We start from the raw sequence: 16,330 nt of genomic DNA, 5'->3' as shown, positions 1-16,330 counted from the left end.
GTATTGGGGTGGGGGAGTGAGCTGTGGTGGGGTGGCTGCCATCAGAGATCTGGGTGGCTTCTGGGACGCTGCTTGAGGAAGTGTCAACAATGGCCACTGCCGCCCCACCCAGGCTCCACCCCACGACTCAGTCACCTCTGCATCCCATGGTCAAGTCTTTTCTCTGGTCGTGGCTACCCCAGATCCAGTTGGAGTGCTGTGGCATGGAATGAGTGGGACGGAAGCATTGCTCGGTTCTTCAGGCTGAGGTGCATGGCTAGCTGGTCGTGGGAAAACCAGCCGCCTCAGAGCAGATCGATCTCTGCCCTGCCTCGGGGACAGCCAACGTGCATGCACTCTTCACAAGTGGAGTCCAGTCTTGTTTGTCTAGCTGTCCTCCAACCAGCCGAGGGGCCTTGTCTCCTCCACAAAGAACCCCAGCTCTGGGACACCCAGTCTGTGGCTCAACCTGATCACTCCCCAGGGTGGGTGTCCACCCATGCGACCTCCCTTTTCCTCTGATTCCCCTCCCAGGGGCACGGGTCTCAACCTGATCACTTTTCTTCCCTTCCTACTGGATTATGTGTGGATCGTTCTTACAATCTTGGTTGTACAGGAGTGCTTCTGCCAGTTTCCAGGGTTTTTTTTTTAATTAATTAATTTATTTATTTATTTTTGGCTGCGTTGGGTCTTTGTTTCTGCGTGGGGGCTTTCTCTAGTTGCGGCGAGAGGGGGCTACTTTTCGTTGTGGTGCGTGGGCTTCTCGTTGTGGTGGCTTCTCTTGTGGAGCACGGGCTCTAGGGGCGTGGGCTTCAGTAGTTGTGGCTCTCGGGCTCTAGAGCGCAGGCTTATTAGTCGTGGCACAGGGGCTTAGTTGCTTCTCAGCATGTGGGATCTTCCCGGACCAGGGCTCGAACCCGTGTCCTCTGCATTGGCAGATAGATTCTTTTCTTTTTTATTTTAATTAATTAATTGATTTTTAATTTTTGTCTACGTTGGGTCTTCGTTGCTGCATGCGGGCTTTCTCTGGTTGCCGTGAGCGGGGGCTACTCTTCCTTGTGGTTCATGGGCTTCTCATTGCGTTGGCTTCTCTTGTTGCAGAGCATGGGCTCTTGGTGCACAGGCTTCAGTAGTTGTGGCACGTGGGCTTCAGTAGTTGTGGCTCACGGGCTCTAGAGTGCAGGCTCAGTAGTTGTGGCACATGGGCTTAGTTGCTCCATGGCATGTGGGATCTTCCCAGACCAGGGCTCGAACCCACGTCCCCTGCCTTGGCAAGTGGATTCTTAACCACTGCACCACCAGGGAAGTCCCTCCAGTTAGTTCTAGTGAGAATTATTCCACATGTAGATGTATTTTTGATGCTTTTGTGGGGGGAGGTGGGCTCCATGTCATCTTACTCCACCATCTTGATCTCTTCTCTCTCACTTTCCTTTCTTATAGGACTTATTGTTGTTAGTTGTTTCCAGACCTATCCTCTCTACTAGATTAAAAGCTTTTGGAGGATGGAGGCTACATCTCAGTGATGTCTTATTCTCTGTGCTTAGCACATAGTAGGTACTCTGTAAAAATTTATGGAATGAGTATATTAATGTATATTCAGCCCTTACCATACCTGTCTGATGTGAACATTTTCTTATGTTTTTGAAGCTGTGACCTGACAGTACGTTAAATGTGTATGTATTAACCTAGTGAATATAACAAAAAGGAGACGGACTGACAGATATAGAGAACAAGCTAGTGGTTACTAGTAGGGAAGGGCAAGATAAGGGTCGGGGATTAAGAGGCGCAAACTACTATGTATAAAATATAAGCTACAGGTACATATAATACAAAACAGGGAACATAGCCAACATTTTATAATAACTATAAATGGAATATAACCTTTAAAAATTGTGAATCACTGTGTTGTACACCTGAAACTTAAATAATATTGTACATCAACTATACCTCAGTTTTTAAAAAAATTCAAAAAATGTATCGCTGAGAAGGCAGTTTTGGAAGCAGCAGTATCCTGGAGTGCTTTTAGAATAGGGTGATCTGCAAGGAAGATATGCTGTGGTGCCTCAGGCTTTTTCTGGCCCTGAGATTCTGTGACCTTTTGATTTCATTTTAGAGTGATTGTGTTGTTTGTGGGGCACAAACCCCACAGAATCTGGGAGCCTTGATGTACAAGTTTTGTTAAGCCCTATCAGAAAATCTTGTTTAAAATGATTTTTTCTTCATTTACTTGCAGTTTTACAAAATAATCCTTAGAAATATAGTCAATCACTGGAAAGCAAATTACTTATTTATTTATTTGCGGTACGTGGGCCTCTCACTGTTGTGGCCTCTCCCATCGCGGAGCGCAGGCTCAGCGGCCATGGCTCACGGGCCTAGCCGCTCTGCGGCATGTGGTATCTTCCTGGACCGGGGCACGAACCCGTGTCCCCTGCATCGGCAGGTGGACTCTCAACCACTGCGCCACCAGGGAAGCTCCCTGGAAAGCAAATTATTAAAGTAAGTTATCAGCAAAAATGGCAGAATGAGGACTTCTGAAAATTCTACCCATAATAGAAATGACAAGAATTGGCAAAAATGATCAGAATCAACTTTTGCAGCACTCTGGAAATTAACCAAAGGCTTGCACCAATCTGGGGAGTATTTATTCATGAAAAACGGCTGCATTTTGGTAAGAATAGTAAGCTTTGTGGCGTTTTCACTTGCGCTATGCCCATCCTTTGCTCTCCAGCTCTGCAGTAGCCTTGAGAATCCACAGCCTGCAGCCATAGGGAAAGCCAGCAACCTGGTAGCCCCTGGAGGACGCAGAACACGGTTGGAGCTCCTGTCAAGCCTCATTTCTAGAGAATTGTCATTATTTGATCTGTCTGACAATTCCCGGAAGACCCCACTTACAAGACTTGTATTTATTTGTCCTGACTTGGAGGTACAGAAAGCCTTCCCTGCCGGGGCTTTTTTGGAAAATTATTAGAGGCAATTGATTAACTTCACAGCTGTTTGAGGAGTAGATAACCAAAAAGTTTAAAAGGTAAAGCTAAGGAATAATATATCCACTGGGGCTTTGAAAAGTTCAGGCATATTCCTGGGAATATGGGAGGACCACATGCATGTTCAGGGCTATGTTCATTCCCAAGGCTGTGCGCATGCTCAGGAAAGACCTGAGAAGGCCCTCAGCTCTCACTCTGGCTATCCTCGAGCTCTGTACAAGCAGAAAGGGAAAACTAAGGCAGAGTTAATCAACTGCCTGGCTGACTGTTGAAGGCATGCCCCAACATGTACACAGAGCCACTTGGCCAAGACTGGGAGACTTTTTGGTTCCAGGAGTTTATGGAAACCTTTTTATGAATTATTAGTTGACTACGAAGCTAACCCAGCAGAGACTTCGGTGCAATAATTATTAAAGTAGAATGGAACAGAGTGAAGCCTATTGTCTATCGGACCTTGTAGAAGCTAATTCTTGGTCCACCAAGCTGCAGTATTTGCAGCTCTGCCTGTACAGTTCTATGTCTTTATAAACAGGCTGAAAGGGCAAGGAACTCATATGGGGCTGATGTCTTGTTTGTTAATTTTAAGACAAGACAAAAGTAGTTTTCGAAAATTTTTTCCCAAAGGATTGCCGTTAGTGAGAAGTGATTTGTTTGGAAATGCCATTTCACTTCTGCGCCCCAGCCACATCCCAGCTGGCTTCTTCGTCTCTTGGAGGTCTTCTTGTGGAAGACCAATTCCTCTCTCCTCCCCGGACTCCCATTTATATACTCTCCCTGTGTTACTGCCCTTTGCTTCTGTTAATCTCATCTTCTGTTCTGGCTTTTCATTTGTTTCATCCATGTAGCTTTCAATTCAGGCTGGCTATGGCCTGACACACTGCATTCTGGGAGTCTGTTTTCTAAGAGGAGAATCAGGCAGAATAGAGACTGTAATGCCCTTTCTGCTGGCCTTGGGGGGTGGTGTGGAAGAGCAAGAGGAAAATTCTTTGGCTACCATTTTGGTCAGAGCCATCTCAGATGAAGCAGTGCAGTTCTCACAGCCTTTAAGGGGCTGTACTAATTTGACCAGATAGCTGGGCAATGACTCACTGAGACAGGGTTGGCGATAGAAAAATGTTTCTTTTTTCAGCCAGTACTAAAAAAAGACCCAAGGCTTATATGCATACATGCTGTACATTCATCCAGTGCCATCCTTCCTCATCCCTACCAGGGGAATGCCAGAGAGGTTGCCCCTTTCCCACACTCCTCGCAAGCTACTTATTTCCTGACTTCTTTTTTCTCTTTTCTATGCTACACTGGATGTTCATCTTAAGCTGATTTCTCTTGCCTGTGAGGGGTGTAGAGTAGGGTGGGGAGGTACACAGTGTGATTTATGCCACCTCAGTCCACCACCTCCTGGGGATGGCCTGACCTGGATGATCATTTTTAGCCTGCTGTTTCCTGGGCATGGGCCAGGGGCTGAGGCCAGTGGCAGAAAGGCTAAGACGGCACAAGCTCCCTGGCAGATTCGGCAGTGATGAGTTTTCACTGGGGAATGAAATGGCTGTCTCATTTCTAACTTCTTTAGGTTTGAAATACTGCCAAGGCTGTAACCCTAATGATTAAAACATCTTGAGGAGAAAGGCTACCTAAATCCCTGAAAGATTGGACTTCTGGAATGTGTTTCAAGAAAGGCAGTATCCCTGGGTAGCTGTGTTTCTAAAATTTTAACTTCAAACAAATTATAACTTCAATTTATACAAATTATACAAAGTATAACATCAGCCTCCAACCACGTAACCTGTTTTCATGATCAGATAAGACTCATTTATACTTAAGAACATTTATTTCTATGAAAACAGCATGCCTTAGAAAACAAAGCCAAAAGAAAAGCAATTTGTCCTTTCAAGTGAGCTTAAACACATCCCACGATGCCATTTTTTATAGGAAACTATTCCCCTGCTGCTCTTAGGGACTGGTCTGGGAGAGTCCCTGCAGCTACTTGTATCTGCACAAAATGACCCCTACTCTGTCTGAGCTCCCCTCCCCATAGGGGCTGGGAGCCTCCAAGAGCTGAGAAGAGAAGGTGTGTGTTGAGTTGTCTCAGCTTTGAACTGGAAATATGATTTGTCATTGAAATAACACCATAAACTACGATATATACTAGCAATTTGATTTTTCTGGTTACAGGTTAAGATAGATTTTTCTGGGCTGGCTTGGAAACTTATTTACCTACAATATTCTTTCTCTCAGAAAATTACTTAAAGGGAACTTTTGCAATAAGACCCCTTCATAAATCAGTCTCAACTCTTTTAGCAGACCCTTTCTCCGCAGGTGGTACAAAAGTGAATATTAACATATCTCGCATTACATGGCCATAAGTTCTGAGACTGTGGCCTGTGAACTTATGAGATTTAATTGTATTTTGTTCAGTTGCTTTCTCTTGAGAGAGAGTCACTTGTGAATCCCAAGAACAAGTTATATTTATCGGCAGCTTCAAGATTCTTCTTTGCAGAAGTTATAAGTGAATAAAATGGTAAATGAAAGTACTGTTAAAACATCTGGTCTTCCAGCTAAAATATTACGTTTTCACTGTTGTATAGTCTTTCAGGCTTATCATAACCCCCTTCTAAGCCACTGGCCGCTAGAAACCTCACAATATTCCCTGTGATGTGGACAGGGGTTAGGTATGCAGGTATTATTGTGCCACCTGCTACAGTCACACTAGGAGAAGCTGGAAAGTGACTATTTACAAAGAAAGCCCCATTGGAAAAAAAAAGTTTGACATAGCTGTGATCAAAAAATTATTCAGAGATGGTGCCACATGGGACCATGAGAAAGGGAAGGTCAAAATAGGTGGTCAAGAGGAAATCCCTCTACTAAAAAATTTTCAGGCCTTGTGAGTGTCTTTGTTCCTCAAGGAAAAGGATTTGCTTCCATTAAATTCTAGCCAGCCACCTTTTACCTTCAGGACAAAGGTAATAATCAGTAAACCAAAGAAGCAAGCCCTCTGTATTAAATTTTGCCTAAGTTTCTTTCTTTTTCTTTCAGTTTTATCCAAGTATGAAAACCAGATTACTATTTTCGCTGACTACCTAGAAGAATTTCCAGATACAGATGAGCTGGTATGGATCTTGGGGAAACAGCATCTTCTTAAAACCGGTAAGGTTTGGTAGCATTGGACTGTGAGAACCCAAATGAGGTGGGTGCCCAGGGTTAAGGTCCTATCCTGTTTTCCTCCTTGGGTTGATAAGGGTTAATGCTACTCCTAGGCGGATTTACCTGACAACCAGAGGAGTTTTAAGCCTCAGGCCCCTTGCTTGCATGCAAGGTCCCTTCTAAGGCCCTGAGAGGCCCTAGCAGCGTGTTCACATGGTCATTGGTATTTGTACGATTTGAAAAAGTCATGTATTTTTGTTCTTTTCCTTAAAGGAGAACCCCCAGATTCTATAAGCCTCGGGTTTCAAAAAACATGGACCTGCTCCTGGTATCACTAACCAGTATCTAGTCTTTGATGACTGGGCTACATACTTCTCATTCCTCTCACGTCCTTTTCTATCTAGATGAAAAACACTGCCACCCAAGGGACTTCTAAACAGCCCATGGCTGTTTAGAAGTCAGCAACAATATCAGACACTGAGAAGTCTTATAGTTTTAGAGCTTTTGCTGACTGCAGCACTGTCTCCGTTTATTCTGATATTGTATAGAACTTTTTACCCACTGCAACTAGAGGGAAAGGAGGCTTGGATTTTTCTTCTTTACCCTTACTCTCTTATAGATTGGGAAAGACCTTTTCACCTGAAACTGCTAACAACCCAGCACATAGATAAAGCCTGAACTTGGAGAGAGGCAGCTCTGATTTTTGTATCTGAGGAGAGATCCTCTTTGGAGGCCCTAGCATGGCGGGAGGGACAGAAGAAGCTGATCAAAAGGCAGGAGGGGGGACTTCCCTGGCAGCTCAGTGGTTAAGACTCTGCGCTTCCAATGCAGGGGGCGTGGGTTCAATCCCCGGCTGGGGGACTAGGATCCCACATGCCACACGGCATGGCCAAAAAATTTAAAAAAAAAAGGCAGGAGAGGAAGTTATCATCTCTTAACTCCATCTGAGTCTGGCTTCATCCTTTTGATTGGAGAATCCTGAATAGTAGAGAGCACCTAGTGCTAGCAATTAGGAGACCTTTTGTATTCAGGCTCTTCTACCTTGGATAATTCACTTTCTCTTTCCACATCTTAACTCCTTTCACCAGTAATTAACTGGAGGTGGGACTGGAGGTGATCTCTTCTAGTTCAGCATTCCATGACAACAGGGATCCCCAAGTTGCCATATATGCCCATTTTCTTTTTTTTAACATCTTTATTGGAGTATAATTGCTTTACGATGGTGTGTTAGTTTCTGCTTTATAACAAAGTGAATCAGCTATACATATACATACATCCCCATATCTCCTCCCTCTTGTGTCTCCCTCCCACCCTCCCTATCCCACCCCTCTAGGTGGACACAAAGCACCGAGCTGATCTCCCTGTGCTATGCGGCTGCTTCCCACTAGCTATCTATTTTACATTTGGTAGTGTATATATGTCCATGCCACTCTCTCACTTCGTCCCAGCTTACCCTTCCCCCTCCCCGTGCCCTCAAGTACATTCTCTATGTCTGTGCCTTTATTCCTGTCCTGCCCCTAGGTTCTTCAGAACCATTTTTTTTTTAGATTCCATAATTATGTGTTAGCATATGGTATTTGTTTTTCTCTTTCTGACTTACTTCACTCTGTATGACAGTCTCTAGGTCCATCCACCTTGCTACAAATAACTCAATTTCGTTTCTTTTTATGGCTGAGTAATATTCCATTGTATATATGTGCCACATCTTCTTTATCCATTTCATCCGTCGATGGACACTTAGGTTGCTTCCATGTCCTCAAATATGCCCATTTTCAAATGTTAGGCTGGAAAAGGCCTTTCAAGGTGAAATTATTATTAAAATGTCTATACAAATTTTCCCCAGACTTTCTAGCATATAGGCAAGCTGGAAGACATAGAGAATATCAGAGGAAGGAGTGAGTGGCATGAGCATTTGAGAGGAGGGAATATAATAACAGCTAACATTTACCTCAGGCTTACTGCATACTGTACCATGTAAGCTACTACTTTCCATGTAGTGTTATCTTGTTGAATACTCATAAGTCTATGAAGTAGGTACGATCATTCTCCCCATTTTACAGATGAGGAAACTGAAGCTTAGAGAGGTTAAGTGACAAGCCCACACAGTTGGTAAGTAGTAGAGTCAGGGTTCAAACCCAGGCAGAATATGGCTCCAGAAGTCTTGCTCTTAACCATTTTACGTCTGCTTCCCATAATGTGCTAGGCACCGGCAACATGAAGGGGAAGGAAAATCCAGACAGCTCAACTTTCTGATTTGTTCAAAGGAAAGGCAGGAGAAAAAATAGAGACTATTGGATAAAATTGAACTTCCTTTTCTTCTTTTAAAGTGCAATGGCTATAAGTTCTCTATAGAATACAAATATAGATGTGTTGTTGAGAAGGGGGAGAGAGAAGACTAAGAAAGACAGAACCACATCTAAGTACAGATGACATGTGGATGCCAGATTTGTGGCCATCGAAGTAAATTTATGCCATGAAATACAAGAAAGCATGCTTTGGAAAAAAATATACAAAAGCATTTGTGGTGTTATACATCCATTTAGATTAAAAACGCCAGTTGCAGTAGGTAGTATTGATAAATTTCTTATACACTTAATTTGCTTAGCAGGGACATCTCCTTCATAGTTAAACATTTGTGTGTACCCCCCCCCACATACACACACACACACACACACACACACACACACACACACACACACACGACCCATCCCTAGTTTTAGATAACAGACAGTGGATGCTGATAAGAGATCCAACCAACCGTCATCATTCAGGCAGGGGCTGATTGCCTTGTGAGCAGGTTATCCAGGATCCTTGCTTTTCCTAGTCCTTGTCTTTTGGTCATGTGACCCCAGTGTTAAGTACCTGTTGGGGCTTTGGCTCTCAGTGAGAAGGAGGCAGGAACCACTCAGCATCATTGTACTAGCCAGTAGCTCTGATCAAAACATAGGTGGTCACAAAGCACCGAGCTGATCTCCCTGTGCTATGCGGCTGCTTCCCACTAGCTATCTACCTTACGTTTGGTAGTGTATATATGTCTATGCCTCTTTATCGCTTTGTCACCGTTTACACTTCCCCCTCCCCATAGCCTCAAGTCCATTCTCTAGCAAGTCTGTGTCTTTATTCCTGTTTCACCCCTAGGTTTTTCATGACATTTTTTTTTTAAATTCCATATATATGTGTTAGCATACGGTATTTGTCTCTCTCTTTCTGACTTACTTCACTCTGTATGACAGACTCTAGGTCTATCCACCTCATTACAAATAGCTCAATTTCATCTCTTTTTATGGCTGAGTAATATTCCATTGTATATATGTGCCACATCTTCTTTATCCATTCATCCGATGATGGACACTTAGGTTGTTTCCATCTCCGGGCTATTATAAATAGAGCTGCAATGAACATTTTGGTACATGACTCTTTTTGAATTATGGTTTTCTCAGGGTATATGCCCAGTAGTGGGATTGCTGGGTCGTATGGTAGTTCTATTTGTAGCTTTTTAAGGAACCTCCATACTGTTCTCCACAGTGGCTGTATCAATTTACATTCCCACCAACAGTGTAAGAGGGTTCCCTTTTCTCCACACCCTCTCCAGCATTTATTGTTTCTAGATTTTTTGATGATAGCCATTCTGACTGGTGTGAGATGATATCTCATTGTAGTTTTGATTTGCATTTCTCTCATGATTAGTGATGTTGAGCATTCTTTCATGTGTTTGTTGGCACTCTGTATATCTTCTTTGGAGAAATAGTGGGAAGCAGCCGCATAGCACAGGGAGATCAGCTCGGTGCTTTGTGACCGCCTGGAGGGGTGGGATAGGAAGGGTGGGAGGGAGGGAGACGCAAGCGGGAAGAGATATAGGAATATATGTATATATATAACTGATTCATTTTGTTGTGAAGCTGAAACTAACATACCATTGTAAAGCAATTATACTCCAATAAAGATGTTAAAAAAAAAAAAAAAAAAAAAAGAAACAACAGACAAGGGAGAAGCTATGAAAACCAAGTAGAAATTACCCTTTTGTAAGAGATATTTACGTTTATAAGGGTGTCTCCTTCTCTGTACCTGGAAGAGAAGAATGAGTGTATCTCCAGAAACTCTTCTCTATGGAGAAGGCACAGACTTAGATCTGCACGACAGCCTAACCCTTGTCGATTGTGCTTTTCATGGTGACCTCCCATAACTGGCCTGTCTGTCCCCATCCATATATCTTTCTTTAGCCTTTAGTTGGAGAAGGTACTTAAGGTGATGGCTTGGGCCATTTCTGGGAGTTGCTCAGTTTTTCTGGGTCTCTCCCATGCAACCAGGAAGCATATATGGTATTAAACTTCTGTTGTTTTTCTCCTGTTAATCTGTCTTTTATTGGTGGTCGGGGGGTGGGGGGTGTCTCAGACAAAAGCCTAGAAGTGTAGAGGGAAAATGATTTTTCCTCCCCTATGTGATCAATTTCTTTAAGGTATCTTGATCTCATATTAAAATTAGAAATAAAAGGTCTGTGTGAGCCTGAATTTTGTATGGCTTTTCCTGCTCACTCAGAGGCTAGTCCAGGATCAGGTTACTCTGGCCAGTTGCCATTGATTAGCTTTCTACTCCTTTTTACAAAACAAGCGATACATCAACAACAGATTTTAGGCTGACAACAGAAGCCCACGTGGTAGGAGTCCTGGGTCCGATTCTGAGAAATCGTATAGATGTTTGTGTTATACATCGTAGACTGGACCCTTGAGAGTAAATGAATAACCCGAGGCCCAAAGCCACTTGGAGCCAGAGCAAGATTTGGGGTGTCTGCCAGCATAGCCGTAAGTTGAAGTGACTATCTATAAAATGTGGTAAATAAATGAATGTTACATGAAAAAAAAAAAAAAAAAAAAAAAAAAAACATAGGTGGGGGCTTCCCTGGTGGCACAGTGGTTGAGAGTCCGCCTGCCGATGCGGGGGACACGGGTTCGTGCCCCGGTCCGGGAGGATCCCATGTGCTGCGGAGCGGCTGGTCCCGTGAGCCGTGGCCGCTGAGCCTGTGCGTCCAGAGCCTGTGCTCCGCAACGGGAGAGGCCACAGCAGTGAGAGGCCCGCATACCGCAAACAAACAAACAAACAAACAAAAATACATAGGTGGGAGGAAATGCTGAAATTATTTGGCTAAAATGAGTTTGGGTTGCCTATGAATTTCCCTTAGCCTCATGACAATGGAATTGTCTGGTTATTTGAAATTGAGTTTGCTGCTGGCTCAGAAATCAAAGGCAGATATCTTCAGATGGGATACGGTGATTTAATTTTAATTTCACATTTAATTACAGAAAAATCTAAGCTGTTGTCTGATATAAGTGCTCGTCTGTGGTTTACATACAGAAGGAAATTTTCACCGATTGGTAGGTATATCATTTATTATACTGTGCTTTCTTCTTTGTAGATAGCTTTCCTGAGGTTATCAGTGACATCATGGAAACCTCAGAACTAACAGCTCACTATGGCGAAGAATTTAATGTGGCGGAGTAGTTAAGTCTTATGCTTCATCCAGAAATCTCATTGCCGACGTGCCTCATCGTGTATGGTTCCATGGTGTTAATGTGTAATGCCAGTATACTTTTGAGCCCAACCACCTCCAAGTGTTCAGGCACTTAGAAGTGTTACTTGTTTTAATTCTAAGAGCAAGGCAAAAGTCAAGCTTTTAATTTGGACAGTATCTATTAAATTATAATCCACTGCTTTGTGGAGATATTTGATTACTAAAGATGGCTGTACCTTGAAGGAAAGAAAATAATTCCTTTGCTTTTTTTTTCCCTGTGAGATGAAAACATCTTGCCACTGGGAGATGAATTATAATGGACTTGCTTGGAACTAATTCTAGTCAGTTAAGAGTACCAGCTGCTGTCTAGAAAAAAGGACAGTTCAATGAGCTAAGTGAATAGGATCCCTCCAGAGAAAATTTGTGAAATGTTTGCAAGTAGGGTGACCTCTTCCTAGTCTCGTGGTACTGTAGGAAAGGATCACCAAACTCAAATGGTGGAAGCTATTCTAAGAGGAAACCTGTCTGACTAATTTTGGTCCAGGACTGGACCTAGTAACTGGAGTGAAATAAACCTTTCTGATAAGTACAAACAGTGAAGTTCACACAGACATTTTTTTTTTTTTTTTGCTCTCCACAGGAAGTACCTGAGCAAAATACGCAAAAGAACAATCTTTAGTACCCAGTGATTCTAAACTGTTAAACTTTTTTCTGGGTGAAGAGATCTTTGCAAGATTTGAAAACATTTGCAGTTCAACTCTGACAATGTTTTGGAAGAGATGATCTTTTTTTTATGTGGGCTTCCTTGCATCTTTTCCATACTAATCTGGCCCATAATCCCACCATTAGCAAGAGCCAAAGGACTCCCCTTCCAGCTCACAAATTGGCTCAACCTTCCCCATCTTGCTGTAGCAACTCTCCTTCAGTCCCCACAACAAAAGGAAAGGAGCGGCCACCTTGGCCCACTTATCTTACGTGGTTGATGACCCCCTTTACAGTTAGTCTTGTGAGACCATGCTTACAGCATACTTTTCCACTTCCATGTTGGGAAATGAAGCAATGAAAGCAGAATGTCTCTTCCACCATCCAAGTTATCTCATTTCACTGGTACCTTGAAAAAGGATACTGAGCTCACCCTGGCCACGTTTATGGGATTTTTGTTACATCAAGTGTTCTTAAAATGGAACCCGTTGCCTTATTAACTGGCTTTGTGCCTTTTAAAAAGGTAGTACATTTCTAATTTATTAGTGGTATTTTTAATTATGACCATACTCATAACACCAGATATTTACATCATCCTGAGTGGGTTGTAGAACACTTTTATACTCTCTCTTTTAATTCTTACAATATCCACTAATAGTAGGCAAGGCATGTGCTATTATCCCCAGGCTACAGATGAGACTGGTCTTCTGATGCCTAATCTAGGACTCTTTCCTCTATTTCACATTCTCCCTCTTACTGTTCAGACCTTCATAATGTATATTTAGAACAGTCAAGAGCCTTCCAGATTTCCTTGACCATTTTGATAATCAAGTTTGGTAGCATTTATTCCTTAACTAAGGTAAGATTGCCCTCCCCGAGAAGTGAGTTGTGAAAAGTCAGGTTCGGTCAAGCAGATGATGACATGGCATGGACTAAGTGTTGGTAGTCATACATGTTAGTCATATACCAAAACTGTACACATACCTGGATGTCTCTAGGCAGAAAACATAAGGGGCAGGTTTTGTTCATTTGTTTGTTTTCCTTTGGCCATAGAACCTGTTTTGGTTAACTCAGCATTATCTTTGCAAGTCCCACCCTGTAACAAACCCTGTTTGATGTCTGACTTTATCTCTTGCCTCTCTATTCCGAGTATGTGTGCCTGTCTGTCTTGTATGATTCCCAAATATGCTGATGTTTCGGGAAAGGGCAGTTCAAGGAACTCATATTCATTCCCATCCATTTTGCCAACAGGGGGAACGGGCCCTTCGTCAGACGCCGGCTGGGGATGTATGCTACGCTGTGGACAGATGATGCTGGCTCAAGCCCTTATCTGCAGACACTTGGGCAGGGGTGAGTTCAATTTGTTCTGGAAACTGCCTCGGAGACCTCTGCAGTCGCACTTGCTGCTGGTAGTTTAGCACTGGTGCCGAGGGAACAGAGCTGCAGGTCCTGAAGTGCTCTCTGCAAGTCCAAGTAGTGGGGCTGACAAGTTGACAAAACCTCTCGTGAGAAGAAAACAGCCGGCATTTCCTTGTGACTCACCAAGCTGGAGACATATTTTCCTGGGGCAGATGAATGCTGAGGCAGGTGTATCATTTAGAGTTTCCATCTTCACTATTGTTCGCATGAGTCCTTAAACAGGTCAGATAACAAAGGGAGCAGGAAGAAGGGTGTGGTGGTAAGTCTGTTTTTTGACCTCATTTAAAATATCTGCCTAGTGAAGGATGTCAGTGACCTAAAGGAAGTGCCTAATGAGGGAGATATTTTGGTTTGGGTTCACTGATGATGTCCATTCGATGATGAAGAAATCCTTAAATCAGCTTCCTCAGGAGGCTGCTTCATTAAGAACCTTCCAGTAGTCACTGCTGGAACTCTCGAGTCTTGCTTTCTTAAGACATGCGTGTGCTTCCCTGTCGGCATCTGTAGGCTGACCTTGGGTAGATGCCAGTTCAGGCACTTGGGTGAAAGTCTGGTTTGCCTTGGGGATGAGGGAGTGAAAGAACACCTTGGATGAGATTGGGCTGCTGAACTCATTGGCTTTTGCTCCTTGAGATTCAGAGGTACAAAAACGTCGCTCCCTGTCCGGGACTACGCAACCTCACACATCTTCCTGCGGTTCCCAGAGAAGATTGGGGAAGAGGCTGGGGAGAGTTTAGGGCTTCGTGCCTTCTTTTCAGGGTCTAGGATGTCCTGTGCCTGTGTTTCCTGGGTAGTATCATAATTTCTGTTTTACAGATGAGGAAACTGAGGCTCAGGAAGTAAGGTGACTTGCCCTGGGTCAAACAGCAAGAAGGCATCGATTTGGGAATAGAATGCAGGTCTTCTGTCTCCTTGTCCAGTGATTTCTCTACTGTACACATACTTCTTGGAGCAGATTGTTCTTACTGTTTAACTTTCTCATTTATGAAACACTTCAAGATGATTCTTCTGGAAGTGAATTTTGTGGAAAGCAAACTGGGGGAAAAAACCCACAGTCAGCAATCTCAATTGTCTTAATATAAAAGCAAGTAGCAGGAAGAATGTGTAAATAGATCTTGTAGCTAAGATGAATGAGAAGATGTAATTTTATAAAGAAGTATTTTGGAGTGTTTCCTATTCGGTTATTTTACAGTTGAGGTGGGGTGTTCACTTATCACTGTCATCAGTAAATATTTAGTGGTACTTAGAAGCCAGCTAATCAGGGTTTCCCCCAGACTTGGACAGTTTGGTAGCTGATGAAAAACAGTTGGGTGTTCTGCACCCTTTGAAGACTGCTGGATGCGAAGTTTAAAACTTTGGTTTCAGAAATACTAGAAGCGAAGAGAACTAAAGACTGGAGATAGTGGCCTTTGGCTTCAAGTAGATTTCAGTTGTGAATTCAAATGCTCTCTAAAACCTCAGGAGAGAAACTTCTGTCTTGGAAGGAAACTAAGTCTCAGAAATCTGTCCCATTAGACAGAGTTCCTAGAGCTGAGGGAATGGGAATAGTGCGTCCTGTCCACAGCAGTGACGACGAGAGTTTTTGCAGTTGTCCTCAGTAAGCGATAAGCAGCCCCTATCGGATTTGGGGGGCTGTGCCTGAGGCACAGATGGGATCCCCACAGATGTACTTATTTTAGTTTTGGTCATAAGGAAACCTGGAACACCTGATAACAAAGGTATTTGTTTTTCCAAAACTCATCGTGGCCTTTTTAAAAGGTTGTGTAAAAATGGCAGCATGCATTTAAAAAAAAAAGCTTCCTTAGTTGCAAATTGTGTGTATTCCCCTGGGAATAGGTGTGTGTCAGAAGAGCACTTCCCCCCATGAGACTCTGTGGGCAATGCTGCCAAAATATACGAACCAAAGCCATTGCTGTCTGTGTGGACATGAGACATAACAGCGTCTGGGTGAGACACGGATATACTGCCAGGTTTTGTGGTGACCTCCTGTTCACTGAGTAGCTGACCAGAAAGGCCTTGTGACACTGTCTTCATGTAATATTTATCCAACTCAAGCTCGTGGGCTAAGTCAATTCCTTGGTCAACTTCTTGTTTTGCTTTTACTTTATACCCAGTGAGTCTTTGAAAGAAATCAGTTTCCAGATGTCTTGGTCATCAACATTAAAGATGCTTAGGAATGTTCTGACCTGATCGCTCCCACCTTCTACATGTAACTCCTTTGTTTTCCTTCTAACCTCGTAGTCCCAGTAAGAGTGCAGAGATAACAAGCAGTTATAAAAATGATTTTAACTCATTTTTTCTTTTTCCTAAAAAGACTGGAACTGGGAGAGACAGAAAGAACAACCCAAAGAATACCAACGAATCCTACAGTGCTTCCTAGATAGAAAAGACTGTTGCTACTCTATCCATCAAATGGGTAAGGTCACATGAGTAGTTTAAAGGCTGTCTCTCTGTTCTGTAGTTCAATTAAGAGGAAAGGAACACTGTATGTGAAATTCAGCTTACATTGCTGTACTTGCTTTTCTTGTTCCCTGCTTTATATGTGGCTCTACTAAGTCATCCCATCTACTTATTTATGCAAAAAATTAGGAGTTGGTGGTTT

At 43.1% G+C, this 16,330-nt stretch overlaps 1 protein-coding gene across 5 annotated transcripts in view; it reads left to right on the top strand.

Annotated features, from left to right (window-relative positions):
• The window catches only part of ATG4A (autophagy related 4A cysteine peptidase), a 68,530-nt gene that overhangs the window by 31,889 nt on the left and 20,311 nt on the right, over positions 1-16,330 (top strand). For 3 of the 5 annotated variants that reach the window (XM_019949509.3, XM_019949508.3, XM_019949507.3), the window contains 4 exons: positions 5,994-6,104; positions 11,399-11,470; positions 13,561-13,659; positions 16,043-16,144. In XM_019949509.3, coding sequence (XP_019805068.1) covers positions 5,994-6,104; positions 11,399-11,470; positions 13,561-13,659; positions 16,043-16,144 — 384 coding nt within the window. Of the gene's footprint in view, positions 1-5,993; positions 6,105-10,798; positions 10,901-11,398; positions 11,471-13,560; positions 13,660-16,042; positions 16,145-16,330 lie in introns of those variants that run through there. The other 2 variants (XM_033849940.2, XM_073798857.1) reach the window with 2 other exon arrangements.

Source organism: Tursiops truncatus, chromosome X, assembly GCF_011762595.2.
Source record: "Tursiops truncatus isolate mTurTru1 chromosome X, mTurTru1.mat.Y, whole genome shotgun sequence".
NCBI lineage: Eukaryota > Metazoa > Chordata > Mammalia > Artiodactyla > Delphinidae > Tursiops > Tursiops truncatus.
This window is presented reverse-complemented; position numbering and strand designations above follow the sequence as displayed.